The sequence below is a fragment of the Balaenoptera borealis genome (assembly GCF_965194805.1).
Source record: "Balaenoptera borealis genome assembly, chromosome: 11".
Lineage (NCBI taxonomy): Eukaryota > Metazoa > Chordata > Mammalia > Artiodactyla > Balaenopteridae > Balaenoptera > Balaenoptera borealis.
In genome coordinates this window covers 48,347,315-48,364,502 of record NC_138868.1, presented here as the reverse complement: position 1 = coordinate 48,364,502, position 17,188 = coordinate 48,347,315, and the positions used below count along the sequence as shown (strand labels likewise).

The 17,188-nt window shown below is 45.9% G+C and overlaps 1 protein-coding gene across 1 annotated transcript; it reads right to left on the bottom strand.

Annotated features, from left to right (window-relative positions):
- Positions 1–9,465: 9,465 nt before the first annotated feature.
- On the bottom strand, positions 9,466–13,486 carry NLRP10 (NLR family pyrin domain containing 10; the record flags this gene model as incomplete). Its single annotated transcript, XM_082343921.1, is given in 16 exon segments — positions 9,466–10,668; positions 10,672–10,687; positions 10,689–10,850; positions 10,852–10,912; positions 10,915–11,064; positions 11,067–11,259; positions 11,261–11,350; positions 11,352–11,402; positions 11,406–11,528; positions 11,531–11,559; positions 11,562–11,750; positions 11,753–11,849; positions 11,852–11,937; positions 11,940–12,126; positions 13,247–13,315; positions 13,319–13,486. Coding segments are annotated over 16 exon segments (1,797 nt in total), but the record flags the coding sequence as incomplete, so codon positions are not given.
- Positions 13,487–17,188: the final 3,702 nt, after the last annotated feature.

Below are 17,188 nucleotides of genomic sequence, written 5' to 3'. Positions count from 1 at the left end.
ATCGACAGATGAATGGATAAAGACGATGTGGCACGTATATACAATGGAATATTACTCCGCCATAAAAAGAAACAAAATTGAGTTATTTGTAGTGAGGTGGATGGACCTAGAGTCTGTCATACAGAGTGAAGTAAATCAGAAAGAGAAAAACAAATACTGTATGCTAACACATATATATAGAATCTAAAAAAAAAAAAAAAATGGTCATGAAGAACCTGGGGCAGGACGGAAATAAAGACGCAGACCTACTAGAGAATGGACTTGAGGACACAGGGAGGGGGAAGGGTAAGCTGGGACAAAGTGAGAGAGTGGCATGGACATATATACACTACCAAATGTAAAACTGATAGCTAGTGGGAAGCAGCCCCATAGCACAGGGAGATCAGCTCAGTGCTTTGTGACCACCTAGAGGGGTGGGATAGGGAGGGTGGGAGGGAGGGAGACACAAGAGGGAAGATATATGGGGATATATGTATATGTATAGCTGATTCACTCTGTTATAAAGCAGAAACTAACACACCATTGTAAAGCAATTATACTCCAATAAAGATGTTAAAAAAATAAATAAATAAAATAACTGCCAAGATCAAAATCAAGGAATTTCTTCCCTAAGTTTTCTAATAAGAGATTTATGGTTTCAGGTCTTATGTTTAAGTCTTTAATCCATCTTGAGTTAATTTTTGTGAGTGGTGTAAAATAGGGGTCCAATTTCATTTTTCAGCATATGGTTATCCAGATTTTTGAACACCATTTATTGAAGAGATTATCCTTTCTGCATTGAGTCTCCTTGACTCCCTTATCAAGTACTAGTTGACTGCATATCTGGGGGTTTATTTCTAGGATATCTGTTCTGTTCTATTGGTCTATGTATCAATTTTTAATGCCAGTAACATACTGTTTTAATTACTATAGCTTTGTATTATAGTTTGAAATCGGGAAGTGTGATGCCTCCAGCTTTGTTCTTTCTTAGGATTGCTTTGGCTGTTTGGGGTCTTTTGTGGTTCCATATAAAATTCAGGATTGTTTTTCTATTTCTGCAAAAAATGTCATTGGAATTTTGATAGGGACTGCATTGAATCTAAAGATGGCTTTGGATAGTACAGTTAAAAAAAATTAATTCTTCCAATTCATGAACATGAGGTATCTTTCCATTTATTTGTGTCTTCTTCAGTTTCTTTCATCAGAATCTTACAGTTTTCATTGTACAGATCTTTTACTTCCTTGGTTAAATTTATTCCTAATATTTCAGTATTTTTGATGCTATTGTGAATGGGATTGTTTTCTTTATATCTTTTTCAGATATTTCATTGTTAGTGTATAGAATCAGAAACTGATTTCTGTACGTTGATTTTACATCCTGCAACGTTATTGAATTTGTTGGTTAGTTCCAACAGTTTCTTGGTTGAGTCATTAGAATTTCCTATATATAAGACCATATTATCTGCAAATAAGGACAATTTTACTCATTTCTTTTGATTTGGTTGCCTTTTGTTTATTTATCTTGCCTGATTGCTCTAGCTAGGACTTCCAGTACCATGTTGAGTAAGAGTGGTGAAAGTGGACACCATTGTGTTGTTTCTGACATTAGAAGAAAAGCTTTCAATCTTTCACCATTGAGTATGATGTTAGCTGTGTGTTTGTTGTATATGACCTTTATTATGTTGAGGTATGTTCTTTCTATACCCAATTTGTTGATGAAAATCAGGTATGTTCTTTCTATACCCAATCTTGAACCCTGGCAGAAGCATCATCATGAATACTTATCAGACTCTTGTTCTATCATGGCTGATGTGCCTCTAGACCCCTCTGGCATTGTACTGAGGGTTTTCTGCATCCACTTTTGTCATGATTGTCACTGACAATGTTCCTTCTCAGACAAGTTAGAATTTTCTCTTCTCTTTTTGGAACACTGGCAGAAATACTATCCCATCTTTACCTTTAAAAAATGGCTACTGATGGTACTTACTCTGTTGTTTTTCTTCTTAGATCATAAGAGACTCAGGAAGAAAATAATATCTTTGTGTCACACTTCCTGTTCCCCACTTCCAGGTTTCTTACCATGACAGAAGGTGACTGGAAAATCCACACAGGGTTCCTAGCAATGCCTTTTATAGTCAGACGCTCAAATTGTTCAATGAAGGAATGGTCAATTCCAAGAAGGTCTTCTCATTAGTAGGATGTGTGACTATTTGCCCCTTGACTTCCTTTATATCCCTTTCTCCTTCACTCCTGGACTTGGGAACTAACTCCTAAAGTGTGAAAAGTCCTTGAAGTGATTTATTTATGTACTTCCCTTACCCTGTTTCCATTTGTTCCCCATTCTCCCTTTCACCAAGATTTGAAATCCTCTCTTCTCCACCCACCACATCCATGTCCTTCAGGACTATCAATGAAACTGTTTGTAATGTTTCTTATTTTCCCATCCATTCTACCCTATCTATACTTCTTTCCAGTGTCTTGCAAAAACAACTAATGAAATTTGAATGGGTCTCAGCTTTCACCTTACCTCCTTGTATTTATACAATAATTTAAAGTAGACAATGTTCTTTCTCATATGTATAGGGACATTTGAGTATTGACTCACCATCATTCATTGGCCTCCTTCCCCTGCCAACAATACCTTTATTTCTCTTGGGGAATCCTTTCATTAAACCTTTTCAGGTATGCATAGCTGGGACTGATGCTATTCCCAGTTATGGAGTAGGGGCCATGAGAAGTGCATATTAGCAGCATTTCCCATTCTAGTCACCATCAGTGTCTTGTTCGTGGTTTCACAGGTGATCCCACTACAGTGAACAATATGGGATGGGTCCTTGAATGGGTTTTTGTGAGTGAAAACCTTTGTTCTGCTGGAACAAAAAAAATATGTTTCCCACAAGACACAGATTAGAGAAAATGTATCCCTAAGTGTTGTTGACAGCCTATTGCCTCTAGGAGGGGAGAGTTTCCTTGAGAATGGAATCTACTCTAAGGAAGCAGAGATGAGAAATACAGAAAGGGAATGCAGGTCATGGTTATATCATCAGAGTTCTGGATAAAGCCAAGCCTGCAGATTCATTCATCCCTATATTCTGCTGGGACTGAAACAACGATCTTATTGACTATTCAAGTCAGTGTAGACTGAACACTGAGTCCCCTGGTGCTAACACATACCCTGTGAGATTAATAACATTATCTTTATTTTAGCAGAAAAGTAATAGAGCCAGAGAAGTTACGTATTTGCTCAAAGTTACATAGCTAGTCCAGAAGTTTTAACTTCAAGTTAAAAAGCCCCAACTATAAAATCATCTGAATGACTTTTTCCCACTTAAATTTTCAGTGTTACCATATTCGTACTAGAAAATATTAAACATTTTGGTAATGACATCCAGGCTTTCCACAAGGTAAGTTCAATCTACTTGTCCTAATGTATTTCCTATCACTGCAGAATTTTTTTTTTTTTTTTTTTTTTTTTTTTTTTTGGCTACACCAAAACACACCGTGTGGTTTTTGGGATCTTAGTTCTGCGACCAGGGATCGAACCTGGGCCCACGGCAGTGAAAGTGCCAAATCCTAACCACTGGAGCGCTGGGGAATTTCCTGAACTCCAGATTTGAGGAGTCATTGCCATACAGGTCCGGTTACACCACTAGCAACAGGGAACATCTCCTAAAGTTAGGATGTAAGGAGAGAAAGGGGCCAAAAGAGAATCACAGGGAACATTAACATTTAAGTCTCAGAAGAGCGAGAAGGAGTTGATCAGAAACATGAGAAGAACTAGACAAGAACAGTGTCCCTGTAGTCACAGAAAATTTCAGGAAGGAAGGAATGATCAAGGTTAGCATCTCTGACACTCCAGGAATCCTGAACCACCTTTTATATAAAAAGAGGAGCACAGTTTTCCCCAGACCTCTTATTATATTGCATAAGAAATTTTAGCGGGAGGAAAACCTCCCAGTTGCTTTATGCAGAAAAATATACGAGGAGTAATAGGGGAATAGTCCAAACCTTAGGCAAAGAGAGTCAGACGCAGTCCTAGGAATGAGGTTCGGAGCTTCAAAAGTGACCCTAAAATGGCTCCTTATAAATGACGGCAACAATGCAAACCCCATTTCAGAGAGGTGGACAAAAATCTTTAGCCTCTGGGTTAAACAACAGAAAAGGATAAAGAGGTTATCCCCATACTATACTTAAGGAGGGAAGGCCTATGGGTGGCAGTGCCTGTGTGCATCTGGGGAGGGATAAAAATTTATAACCAATTTTCTGCCTCTGTACCCTGGGTCTAGTGAACTTAATTCCAGTTTTATCCATATCTGTCCACATACTGATGTGAAAAAGACATACTAAAAGCAAGAAACAGGCAGAGCTGGGTGATCTTTGTAAGTGCCCAGCCACCTCACACATATCCGACTTAATGTATTCTCTGCCAGTCACTCCCTACCTGGTAACCATGTCCCAGATGTCACTGGACAGTGCAGGCTATTGTCAAGTGTAGCATATCAACCCAATCTCAAGGCTGCCATGGATTTACTAACATAAGTTCAGTCTTTTCCTGGTAACCCTTCCCCAAATATTCCCAATACCCAGAAGCGTTCACATTTTAACCTGCTACAGGATCCTCACCAGTTTATGAGTTGTACAAGGGGCCTCTTTCCTTTTAAGAGTCCCAGGGAAGGCAAGGAGAGGCGGAGAGGATTTCAGCAGTAATTGGAGCTATGGCAGCTGATATCTTACTCCACATGACTCATGGCTACTGCCTGTTCTACCACCACCCTGCTCCACATAGGGTAGCCAGATTGAGCAAATAAAAATATCGGATGCCCAGTCTCAATTTGAGTTTCAGATGCACGACAAATAATCTTTTAATATAAGTATGTCCCATGTAAAAAAAATTATTCATTGTCCATCTGAAATTCAAATTTAACTGGGCATCTTGTATTTTGTCTGATACCCTCTTCCACCTGCCACTCTCAAACCCCACTCTTTCAGAAGAGGTTCCCACAGCTGTTCTCTAGGGACGGAGTTCTTTCCTTTTCACCACAGCCTTTTCTTTCCCATGGCTCACACCTCCCGCCCCCCAAAGGGAAGCTAAGTAAGGACCAGATGAGGAGAGCAGCCAAGACGGTGGAGTAGAGAGACTCGGAGCTCACCTCCTCTCGGGAGCACATCAAAATCACAACTATCTGCAGAACAACCATCAGTGAAAAAGACTGGAACCTACCAGAAGGGATCTTCTACAGCTAAAGACATAAAGAAGAAACCACAATGAAACCAAGACCAGGGCTTCCCTGGTGGCGCAGTGGTTGAGAATCTGCCTGCCAATGCAGGGAACACGGGTTCGAGGCCTGGCCTGGGAAGATCCCACATGCCGCGTAGCAACTAGGCCCGTGAGCCACAATTGCTGAGCCTGCGCGTCTGGAGCCTGTGCTCCGCAACAAGAGAGGCCCGCGCACCGCGATGAAGAGTGGCCCCCACTCGCCGCAACTAGAGAAAGCCCTCACACAGAAACGAAGACCCAACACAGCAATAAATAAATAAATAAATAAATAAATAAATTTATTTATTTATTTATTTAAAAAAAAAAACCAAGACCAGTAGGAGGGGGGAACTCAAGATACAAATCAAACCCTATACCCCTCAGGTGGGCGATACACAAACTGGGGATAATTACAGTGCAGAGGTTCTCCCACAGGAGCGAAAATTCTGAGCCCCACGTCAGGCTCCCCAGCCCGGGGGTCCGGCACCAGGAAGATGTGCCCCCAGAGCATTTGGCTTTGAAGGCCAGCGGGGCTTAACTGCAGGAGCCCCTCAGGACCAGGGGAAATACAGACTCCACTCTCAGAGGGCGCACGCAAAATCTCACGTGCACAGGGACCCAGGGCAAGAGCAGTAATTGATAAGAGCCTGGGCCAGACCTACCTGCTGGTCTTGGAGAGTCTTCTGGAGAGGCGGGTGCGGCTCACCCTGGGAACATAGACACTAGCAGCAGCCGTAATTGGGAGCTCGTTCTACCCTGAGGAAGGCGGTGCTGGCGGGCGCCATTACGTGGGCTCCTCCCTCTCGCGTTTAGCGCCAAGACGTGGCCCCACCCAACAGCCTGCAGGTGCCGCTGGGACGCCTCAGGCCAAACAACCAACGGGGCGGGGACACAGCTCCAGTCACCTGCGGACAGGCTGCCTAATAAAGAGCCCACAGCCGCCCTGCCCACCAGAGGGTTAAGAGCCCGCTCCGCTCACCAGCCCCACCAGGAAGCCTGCACAAGCCTCAACCACCAGGGGGCAGACACCAGAAGCAGAAAACTATGATTCCCCAACGCAGGCCAGACCCTACCCTGGGACCAGCTGGGCCCTGGCCCTGCCCACCAGCAGGCTCATGCAACCTTAAGGACACCCCCGACCCCATACCCAACTGTGTCAGGAACCACCCCCCACCCGTTACCAACGATCTGAAATGGGACCTGGGATGCCTGGGTCCTGCAGCCAGACTCCAGGAACCAGCTCTGCCTGCCAGTAGTCCCGCACTAACCCCAGGCCCTGGCTTCACCTGCCAGTGGGTGGGCAGCAGCCCCAGAATCTTCGGGACCCTGACTCTGCCCACCAGTGAGCCAGCACTAGCCCTAGCCTCCTAGGGTTCTGCGACCAGCCGCCTCGTGACCAGGCCCCGCTAAACAGCAGCCAGCGGCATCCGCATGAGGCAGGGCCTGGCAACCAACCAGACTAGGGGCCAACCAAGCCCACCAGACCACCCACACAGTCAACCCGCCACAACAGAAGGACCCCCACGGCCCGCTTAGGGGGCATCCCTAGAGCGTATAGCTTGGGTGATGAGAGGGGGGTGCATTGCTGGGATGCAGAGGATGCCTCCTACAGAGGTCACTTCTCCAAGGTCGAGAAACGTAACTAACCTACCACATACATAAAAATACAAATAGCAACTTAGAATGAAGCAGCAGAGGAATATGTTTCAGACTAAGGAACAAGGTAAAACCCCAGAAGAAGAACTAAATGAAGTAGAGACAGGCAATCTCCCAGAGAAAGAGTTCAGAGTAATGATCATAAAGATGATCAAAGAACTCAAAGGGAGAATAGATGCACAGAGTAAGAAATTAGAAGTTTTTAACAAAGAGTTAGAAAATATAGAGAACAACCAAATAGAGATGAAGAATACAATAACTGAAATGAAAAATGCACTAGAAAGAATCAATAATAGACTAAATGATACAGAAGATCAGTGAGCTGAAAGACAGAAATCACTGCTACTGAACAGAAAAGGAAACATAAATAAATAAAAGGACCAGGTGAGCCCAGCTTCTCTCTGCACCTGGAATCACTGCTCCTTCCAACCACCAGGTCCCGTAGCCTGGTCGGGCCCATTCTTCCAGACTTCTACACATGGGGATCTCATTGTTTCTCCCTCTTACCCAGCCCCCTCAGGGTACCCCAGTCCATCACACACACTTTATCTGTATACAGTATGATATATTATTTTGTCTACTCAGAATCCTTTCCTTTGGAGATCCACTCTTCCATTCCCTGTGTTTCAGGAGGTGCTGGTTCTTTCTTACTCAACCCTTGGAATGTGGCCTAGGCCATGAGATTCACCCAAGCCAGAGAAATTCATCTTCCAGACCAAAGAGATTGTTCAAGGCTTGACACCTGCTCAGGGTCAGGTCAGAATCCTTCCCCAATTTCCCTGCAGGAGATAAAGACTATTCCCTCCCTATGGGATTATTGGCTTTAAGGGTGGTTTATGTTGACGCCCCTTATGACCATCTTCTCTGACACATAAGGGTCACTCTCCGAAATAAGAGCAAAGGGCAACTATAGAAAGAGCAACAGAGGGGAGAAAGAGTGGAAGCCCAGATGACATTGTTAGAAAGAGCCAGACAGACCTAACTAGAAATCAGCTTAAAAAAGAAAAACAAAGAGAGAATATAGTTGGTCATTTAATTTTTGCTTAATCGTGTTTGATTTGAATGTGAATCCTAAGTGAAATAACATGTCTAAACTTCAATTGGATATTACATCCATGTTTTTTTAAACAGACCTCCTTGGCCCCATGAAAATCCAGCAATGTGGCTGGACACCTGTTTTGCTGTTCGCAAAAAAATCTCTATGATACTCAGGAGTTGGTCGGCTGGGAGCATTCAGGCTCTCTAGGGGACAACACAGCCTAGCTCAGTGGGTTCCACCAGCCTCTTCAGTAACCCAGTACAAATTGCTCTTTAATTAAGTACATGGGCACACATGCAGTTTCTTACACAGATTCTGTATATACACACAATCTATGTGCTCAACAGGCTACGTATATAATTACCAAATGTGGAGACACCAAACTTCCTGTGTGAAGAAGAGTTCATAATAATTAGTGTCATGGGGTCCCAAGTTGATCAGTCAAGGCTGAGTTACCTTGGATTCAGGTATCTGGGCACGTCCAGCAGATTTCTGGAATTGGTACACGTGGAATCAACTTGTGAGATGTCATGACAACAATAAAACTGTGTGAAAAGCAAAAAGAGGGGTGTCTGTAGCTTCCTGTCACAGGAAGGGGCACTGAGGGGCCGAGGCAGCATCAGCCTTCCGCAGCAACCGCTGGGTGGGGGTAGGTTTGCGGCGCCTGCACAGTCCTTGAGGACCTCTGCACCGTGGGCCGAGGTGTGGGAGCTAAGAGAGCTCCCTGAGGAATCCCAGAAACTGATGGGGCTCCTGACTGACCTTCAATTTCCTCATCTGTAAAATGAGGGCTGGGAACTGACCACACCTACATCTAGAATGCCCTTTTTCTTCTTTTCTCTACAGAGGGAACCAAAGCAAAAAAAGAGGATTATGAGTTAGCGCTTAGAACTGACTGATCTTTCCAGAAAGAAAAGTCAGTTAACGGCACCTCTGGGGACAGTCATGACATGTTATTAGCATGGAGCTAAATCGAATCACAGTAGAGCTTCCAGGACTAAAGGTCTGTGACAAGCCATGGCTCATTCCCAACATGGAAAATTGAGAAGTTTCTAGAAAGATGGGAAGCTACTGTTTAAGCAGCAATAAATCACAAATACAGAGTCAAAGGGACATTCCATTATAGCACAGTACAATACTTCTTTTATTTATTTATTTATTTGTGGCTGCGTTGGGTCTTCATTGCTGCGCATGGGCTTTCTCTAGTTGCGGCGAGCGGGGGCTACTCTTCTTTGCGGTGTGCGGGCCTCTCATTGTGGTGGCCTCTCTTGTTTTGGAGCACGGGCTCTAGGCGCACGGGCTTCAGTAATTGTGGGTCACGAGCTCTAGAGCACAGGCTTAGTAGTTGTGGCGCACGGGCCTAGTTGCTCCACGACATGTGGGATCTTCCCAGACCAGGGCTCGAACCCGTGTCCCCTGCACTGGCAGGCAGATTCCTAACCACTGCGCCACCAGGGAAGCCCAACACTTCTTTTAAATGTTAGCACTGATATGCTTCACATTTTCCAATATTGTGGAATGAGCACAATCCACATTTTATTATATTAGGGAGTTTATTTCACAGGAAAGAGTCAAATGTCAGAATCACATGCTTGGTCACTGACATTAACATATAAGAGGAGCTACTGAAACAAGACTCTACACTATCCAAACAGCCTGGAGTGGGGGGATGGGTGCTAAATAAGTGAATTTGAGCCATTGATGGCAAAAGTGGTTGTTCCTAAGGGCTCATTCCACGTGGCCTTTCCCCATGTCCTATGTTCCAAGTCTTCTGATCCTCTATTATCTAATCTCTTTCTTTTTGCTCTTCTGTCCTTCTACTCCTTCCAGTATGCATTAGTCTAATCTCACATCTCCCCATTCCTTCCTACTCTCTGTCTTCTCCCATCCTCCTGTCCCTCCACCCCACCATTCTCCTGACCCTTCATCTCTACTGTCCCCACTTCTCTGCCCCACGTCCTGCTGCTCCTAATCTCCTTGTCTCTAGTTCCTCTGTCCCTCTGCCTTTTCCATTAGACGTTGACTTTTGGATCCCTACTCTATTACTTTTGCCCACAATTGGACATTTTTTCTCCTCTATCTGTTGTCAATGAAAATTGACAATCAAGCCAAACTGAAGCTTATAACCCACGAGACAGACTCTCAGAAGCTCTGAGAACTGTTCCACCTGTTAGAAGTCGAAGGCACAGTCACAGATTTTTGAGACAAAGGATGGTACATCAAAATGACATACTGATATTTTACATAAAGTTCACCAAAAATAAGTAGTTCAGGTAAGCATGTACAAAGCGAGCAGTAAGTCACCATGACCCACATACAGAGTTGGGAAAGAACGCGAATCTTTTAAGAAGTTACATTGCTAGCATCAGAAGAAAGGGAAAGAAGTGATCTTTACAGTTGAGCAGGCACTCCCATCTTTGGGGAGCTCTGGTTAATGTGTAATGCAGATGCACACCGCACATCAGGGAGGGAGGGAAGAGGCCCAAACGGGCAGAGAGAATTTTATGTTTAAATTTTCTCGTCCTCCCTTAAAGTATAAATTTTATTTCATCACTCTCCATTACTCAAGCTGGTTTTGACAGAAAATGAGTTCCTTCTATGGAATTTCTTTTCACTGAAAATGTTCCATCTTAAACGATACATCACTCATCTGAACACCCTTTATCAAACCCTTTACTTTAGAGTCATACAGGGAGAATTCCAAATCCCAAGTCCTGAAATGCTTTATAGAATCCATTCATTCTTTAAAACACTTTCTGCTTTATCGAGGGAGAAATTTTGAGGCATAACTTTAGCTCCCAGTTCGAGGAGCCCTCTTTTTTCGATATGTCCAATAAAAACTGCATACTGAGGGCCCTCGCCTCACTCCCTGTCTGCTTCTTTTCATCTAGCAGCCTATTCAGTTCTCTGCAGCACTCTCCCCTCCACCAGCTGGCTCCGGTCCTCTTCCACCAGGTAAGACATGGCATGAAAAATTCCTATAAGCTAATGGGGTAAAAGCTGTACTTCTTGATGTCAAGTCCCTCTTGGTAACTGTTGCTGCTCACGAAAGCAGCAAGGCTGAGCCCATCTAAACTGTGCTTCCTGAGGTCACCTTCTTCAAACACGATGCCCTCAGCTGCCAAGGGGCACAGCCCCTCAGGACCTTGTCCCGGGTAAGCTCAGAGCAGACCCCAGGGGCACTGTGGGGCAGGAAGGTGGAGACGTAGGCCATGAAGATGTCAGTGCAATTACTGGACATCTCCAAGACCTCTCTGCCTTGCTCTATCTGCCCCTTCAGCCGGGAGCAGACCATACAGCAAATACCTGGAAACTGACATGCTTTGTTAGAGAACATCATTTCTTTGTACAATGTCAAGGGCATTTCTGGCTTGCTCCTCATCTGTGAAGTAGGAGTTGAAATACCTCCCCCTCTCAGGCTTCTCTGAGGATGTGGACATAGTGTGGTTGTCTCAGCAAGGACTCCAAATTTCACAAAGCCAGCGCCCAGGTGGTGATGAGAAGGGCGGACCTGGGAGCAGTAGCATTCCTCCCCATCAGAAGGTGCAGCACATCCTCCGTGGGACTGGACCTCGGCCTCTTGAACCTCTCTGCAAAGGGCCCCTCTGCAGCTCATCGCAGTCATCAGGATGAACAGGAGCCACTCCAGCTGCATCAGAATCTCTGTGATGGGCGCTTGATTTTCCCCACAACGCCAGAAGAGGAGCTGGCCCAGTCTGCCCTCTGGCAGCAGGACCACTTCTCTGCAGCTCACATAAAAGACATCATCCAGCTGGCCCGGGTACAGGGTGCCAGTGGCCCAGTCCAGCACCATTTTCTGGCCAGTGTGGTCTTACCCATGCCAGCCGACCCCTGTAGCACCACTATGGGTGGGACCTGGGAGGACTTTCCCCCTGGATCTAATAGAGCCTCCACTGTAACAGAGTAACAGTGGGCTGGGGCAGACAGGCAGATGACGCTGGGCTCCCTGAGCTGGGCGTGGCCACCAGGAGCAGCTGGTTGTAGCCTCCCTGACGCCCCCTTCTTGCCGCTCCTCTAGGCCATGCACATGCTCTCGGTACACTTCTCCATAATCTGCGCTATACAAGTGAGGTGTTAGGGGTGAGATGGGAATAAAAAGAGACAGACTCCGGCCTCTGCCCTTCGGTTTCATCTTCTGTGCCCCAGAACTTGTATCTCTCTGAAAGTTATACTTCTAGGGGCATGGGGAGGGACCGCTGCTCGTGTGTATGAGGGTGTGTATGCATGTGAGATGTGCACGTGCCCATCTGTACGAGTGTGCGAGGGTATGTTCTGTGTGTGTGGGGGTGTCCGTGGGGTGTGAGTGAATGCTTATTTCCCCATGTGCTCACGGGAGCGTGCTATGGACACTTGTGTATTTTTGTGTGGGGAAGGCGTGTCAGTGTGCAACGGCACGTGTGTTTGTAAGACTATGTATACATGCAAAAGTCACTGTGTGTGTGAATGTCTGAGTGTTCATGTGAAATGTCCCCGTGTGAGATGGTGAGGACAGAGAGAGGAGAAAGGAAAGGGAAGCTGGAGAATGGGGATGTCACAGGAGCCTGTTCCTGGTAAAGATCAAGCCAGATGCTAAAGATAAACCAGCTTCTGAGCAGGAGCGCCCCAACTCTGAGTCTATGGAACCCTCCCGTCTCTACGTCAGAGGAGCTGTCAGGCCTGAAAGGACCCTGTGGAGGGAGCACAGGCATGGACAGACCCTCCATCCTCCCCAGGCACCCACTAGAAGGGATGGGGGCTGCTTAGGCGGCATGCCCACCTCGCCCTCTAGTGGGCATCAGTCTGCTGGCTCCTTGAGAGAGCAGGATGCAGGGGCAGGCGGTCCTCCGTGAGAAGCAGCCTGAGCTGCCTGCACGAGAGAAGCTGGGGAAAGGCCTGAGCCCACTCCCTGAGACCGCTTCCTCTGGTCAGCAGAAGCCCCCTCACCAACACCACCCCCAGCCTCTAAGCCCCATTTTTCATACTCTCCCCTCCTCTGGCATTACAGTCGGAGATAGGAGTTGGGACATTATGGCCATAAGATACCCTAGTCTTTCTATTAATAAATCCCCACCCTCAGCTCAGGCCCTCCACCTGGCAGTGGTCAGAGCCTTCAGCTGGAGGCCACTAGGACCCTCAGGCACTGGGGCTCCCAGGCAAGGGCAGAGGGCAGGAGCAAGAGAAGGCATGAATTACAGGTTATGCGGGGGGTGGGGAGTGTCTCGAAATGTCACGGGGGAAGGAGAGTCCGGGGCCACCCCGACCTCCTCTCTCCCCTGCTTCACTCACCGTTCAGACACGTGGCTGAGCTAGTCCACGAGCTCCAACAGGTTCATGGCTGTCAAGACCTTGAGCACCACTTTCACAGCCTCCTGGGCTCCACACATTTAGATCAGCCATGGAGCCAGATCCACCCGACTCAGACCCTCCATCTCCCCTCGGGCCAGGTGGCCCTGGCCCTCCAGCAGGCTTCCATCCTGTAAGTGGAACTTCAATAGCTCGAAGTTATTGTCCTCAAGGTCACTCAAGGCCCCGAGCAATGCCTTCCGGGGGGTTGCAGGCCAGGGTCATGGTGTTCAAGGTGAAGGGTCGAGTTCAGACCAGTGACCTGGAGAAGAGGTAAGGGGAGGGAAGAGCAGGTTGAGGACCCCTCAGCCCGCCCTGCTCTCTGGGTGCTGGGCAAGCCGCTGAGCACAGGCCAGGGAGACACACACCAGGCACATACAAAGTTCCAAGAAAGGTGAGCAGATGAAACACATGCAATTTTCCTAGTCGGTCCTCTCTGTGTCTCTCTGTCAAGTGACGTGTGATTGTGCCAGCAAATAAGTAGGAAGGTGTGCGAGTGTGTTGATAATTCTCTCTCTCTCTCTCTCTCTCTCTCTCCTTTCCTCCCTCCTCCTGTTCATCAGGCTCTGTATGCCTCCTAAGACAATTTGGTGAAGAAAACAAATTATTTTTAAGTTTTAGAAGTGACCCCTCACCAGCTGTGTGAACTGTCAGAGCTGGTGCGTACCTGCTGGGACTACAGAAGTATGGCAAGGAGGTAAAAAATCTCTACTCATCAGCCCACTGGCCTCACGCCTCAGAGCTCAAGGAACTCAGCCACACACCGATTGCAAAGCTGGACGTCTTCTAATTCAGAGAAGGAGACCAGTTCAAATAATGATAGGAGAAATGGCCACTTTGTGCCAGGTGATTTACAAATATTAGCCGATTTGATCACCACAGAAATTGTCCCAGGTATCACTCCAGATGAGAAATTTGACAGTCAGAGAATGTTCCAAAGCTACACCAGTGTGCAAAGATGTAGGATTTAAATTGTGGCTTATGACCTGGGTAGATAGAGAGAGACACAAAAAGATGAAAAGACAAAGACAGAAGACAGACTCAGAAACCAGGTAGTTAGGCTAAATGCTACCCAAAATAGGAAACATTTGGATACTAAAGAAGGAGAGAAAAGAGAGCAGGCTCTTGAGTTGTGCTTAAAATATAGAATATGTTGGCAGGCTGGTGGTCTTCAGAAGAAGAAAAGCAACAACTGATAGAAAGCTTTCAGAGTGCAGAATTACACCCGTGATCTATAGCCAATGGGGAATCTATCTCAGTAGCAAAATGTCTGAGTGTGAGCAAAAAGTATCTGGGAACAAGGAAAGTTGCTGAGAGTCAAATGTCAAGAGTTCTGACTACACATCAAAAGAAGAGAGAAAATTTTAGGACTATGTTAGGATGCAGGGACTTTGGGTGCAAGTCAAAGGGCAGTTTGGAAACACAGGCCTGTTGATGCAAGAGCAATTGACAATAAAGCCTCAGCCTCCTCTGAAAATCTTTGCTGTTGGTGGAGCTAATTCAGGAAATAGCAAGAGAAGACAGCACCAGAGCCTGCCAAGGCAGCGTGCAGTCTAGGCTATGTAGCCGGTTTAGACTTGGAGAGCTGTGGGTGAGGCAGGGATGACTCAGCTCCCTGATGCAGGAGCCTGACAGGCAAGGTCCTGGGGACTGAGCTGAAACAGATCCCTTTTTCTGATCAGAGAGCTTCCAAAGCCAAACCTGGGTCCACTTAGCCCAAAGCCACTAGTTCACTTCTGCCTGGTGGTGCTGGAATTAAAAGGATGGGTGTGACCCCCTGACACCTACCCTTTGATACCCAACAGGCCCTAGTACACATGAGGCTGGAACAGATGAAGGACCCCCTGAACCCCGGAGAAGCACAAACACACATTCCATCTGATCAGCAGAGGAAAACTTGACCTCATTCCTCGATATATTAAAGTTGAGAAACAAGGGATGGGCTGAAAGGATGAACTCACCTGTCGCCAAGAGAAAAAGAGCCCAGCGGCCCCTCCATCTCCCTCTCTGAAGCCCAAGACTCTTCTACAACTGGACTCCAGGCAGCCTGGGCAGTTTGACTCGAGAGGCAAAGGAATGGGGCACTGTCACCACCACGTCCTTCACCATGTCTCCATTTTTTAAGTTGTTGAAACCACTGGAGGATGTGCACCACCAAAATGAAAAGGAGGAAGACGGGAGCCCCATGAAACAGGAATCCAAACAAGGAGAAAACAAGTTCTAGAAGGCAGCCAATCAGAGGGCCTAGACACCTGACAGGCCAGAAGGAGAGACAGGAGACAGAATTCTCAGAGACACCATCTTGAAGGAAAAAAAGGACTGACAGATGAAATGATGCTCCTGGCCTTCTGAAAGATCCTACTGAGAAGCTCTCTGGAGGCATGTAAAAACTAACAATAAGGACCAAGAGAACCAGACAAATGGATGAAATAAGGAAATTACTAGCTCTAGGAAAAACAAAAAAATAAAAAGAAGAAAAGAAGAACAAAAAATATTACCAGCTCTAGTGAAAACAGAAAATAAGAAAGACAGAAGTGACATAATAGTAAACTACAACACTCAGGTGTGAATGATGTTTGCATAGAAATAATAACACAACCATTAAATATTGATCTAACTAAAATGTATAATATAACCATATCGAAAGGATAGTGGTAGAATGTTCTGGCATAGGAAGTCAATAGGTAATGCCTAAAATTGATGACTCAAAATGTAGCAGTAGACTGTATTATTTAGAAGTGCAGAGATGTAAGAAGAAACAATTAATATCTAAAGTAGTTGTTTCGGGGAAGAGGGCCTGGGGGAAGTGGGGAAGGATAGACCAGGGAACTGGTGTACTGGGAGCTTATTGACTAATGCTAATTGACTTTTTTTTTTTTTTTTTTTAAACTTTATTTATTTATTTATTTTTGGCTGTGTTGGGTCTTCGTTTCTGTGCGAGGGCTTTCTCCAGTTGCGGAGAGCGGGGGCCACTCTTCATCGCAGTGCGCGGGCCTCTCACTGTCGCGGCCTCTCCCGTTGCGGAGCACAGGCTCCAGACGCGCAGGCTCAGTGGTTGTGGCTCACGGGCTTAGTTGCTCCGCGGCATGTGGGATCTTCCCAGACCAGGGCTCGAACCCGGTTCCCCTGCATTGGCAGGCAGATTCTTAACCACTGCGCCACCAGGGAAGCCCCTAATTGACTTTTTAAACTATGCTAATTGACTAAATGACTAATTTGCTAATTGACTTTTTAAACTATGAGCACGTATTACTCTGATAAAATAAAAATGAACAAAGAAAGAATAGGAGGTAAAGAAGTGAAAATAATAATACTGTGTTGCAGATGTGAAAGCTGCTAGGAGACTAAATCTTAGCTCTCATCACAAGGAAAAAAAACTCCATAACTATGTGTGGTGATGGATGTCAACTAAACTTATTGTGGTGATCATTTCGCAATATATGCAAATATTGTGTCATTATGTCATACACCTGAACCTAATATAATGCTGTGTGTCAACTATACCTCAATAATAAAAGAAAGGAAAGGAAAGGAGAAAGGGAGGGAGGACGGAAAGAAGAAAGAGAGAAAGGAATGAAGGGAGGGAGGAAAGCAGGAAGGAAGGAAAAGAAAAGAGGGAAAGAAATAAAGAAGTTAACATGTATAGACAAATCTTTTAGGAAGCTTGGTAACAAAAGGAATTAGAGAGCTAGAGAGCTCGGGAGGTGATGTGGGAGATGTAGGGTCAAGAGAAGGTCTTGTTTGTTTTAACACAGGTGGGGATGGAAAAGATTAGAATACTGACAAAAGCATCCAATAGAGGGGTCAGGTTAGAAATGCAGGCGAGAGAGAAGCACCAAGGGCAGGAACAGAGAACATGGACTGAGATAAGATTCAAAGTGAAGGCAAAGGATTGGCTTTGACAGGAGGGTGGA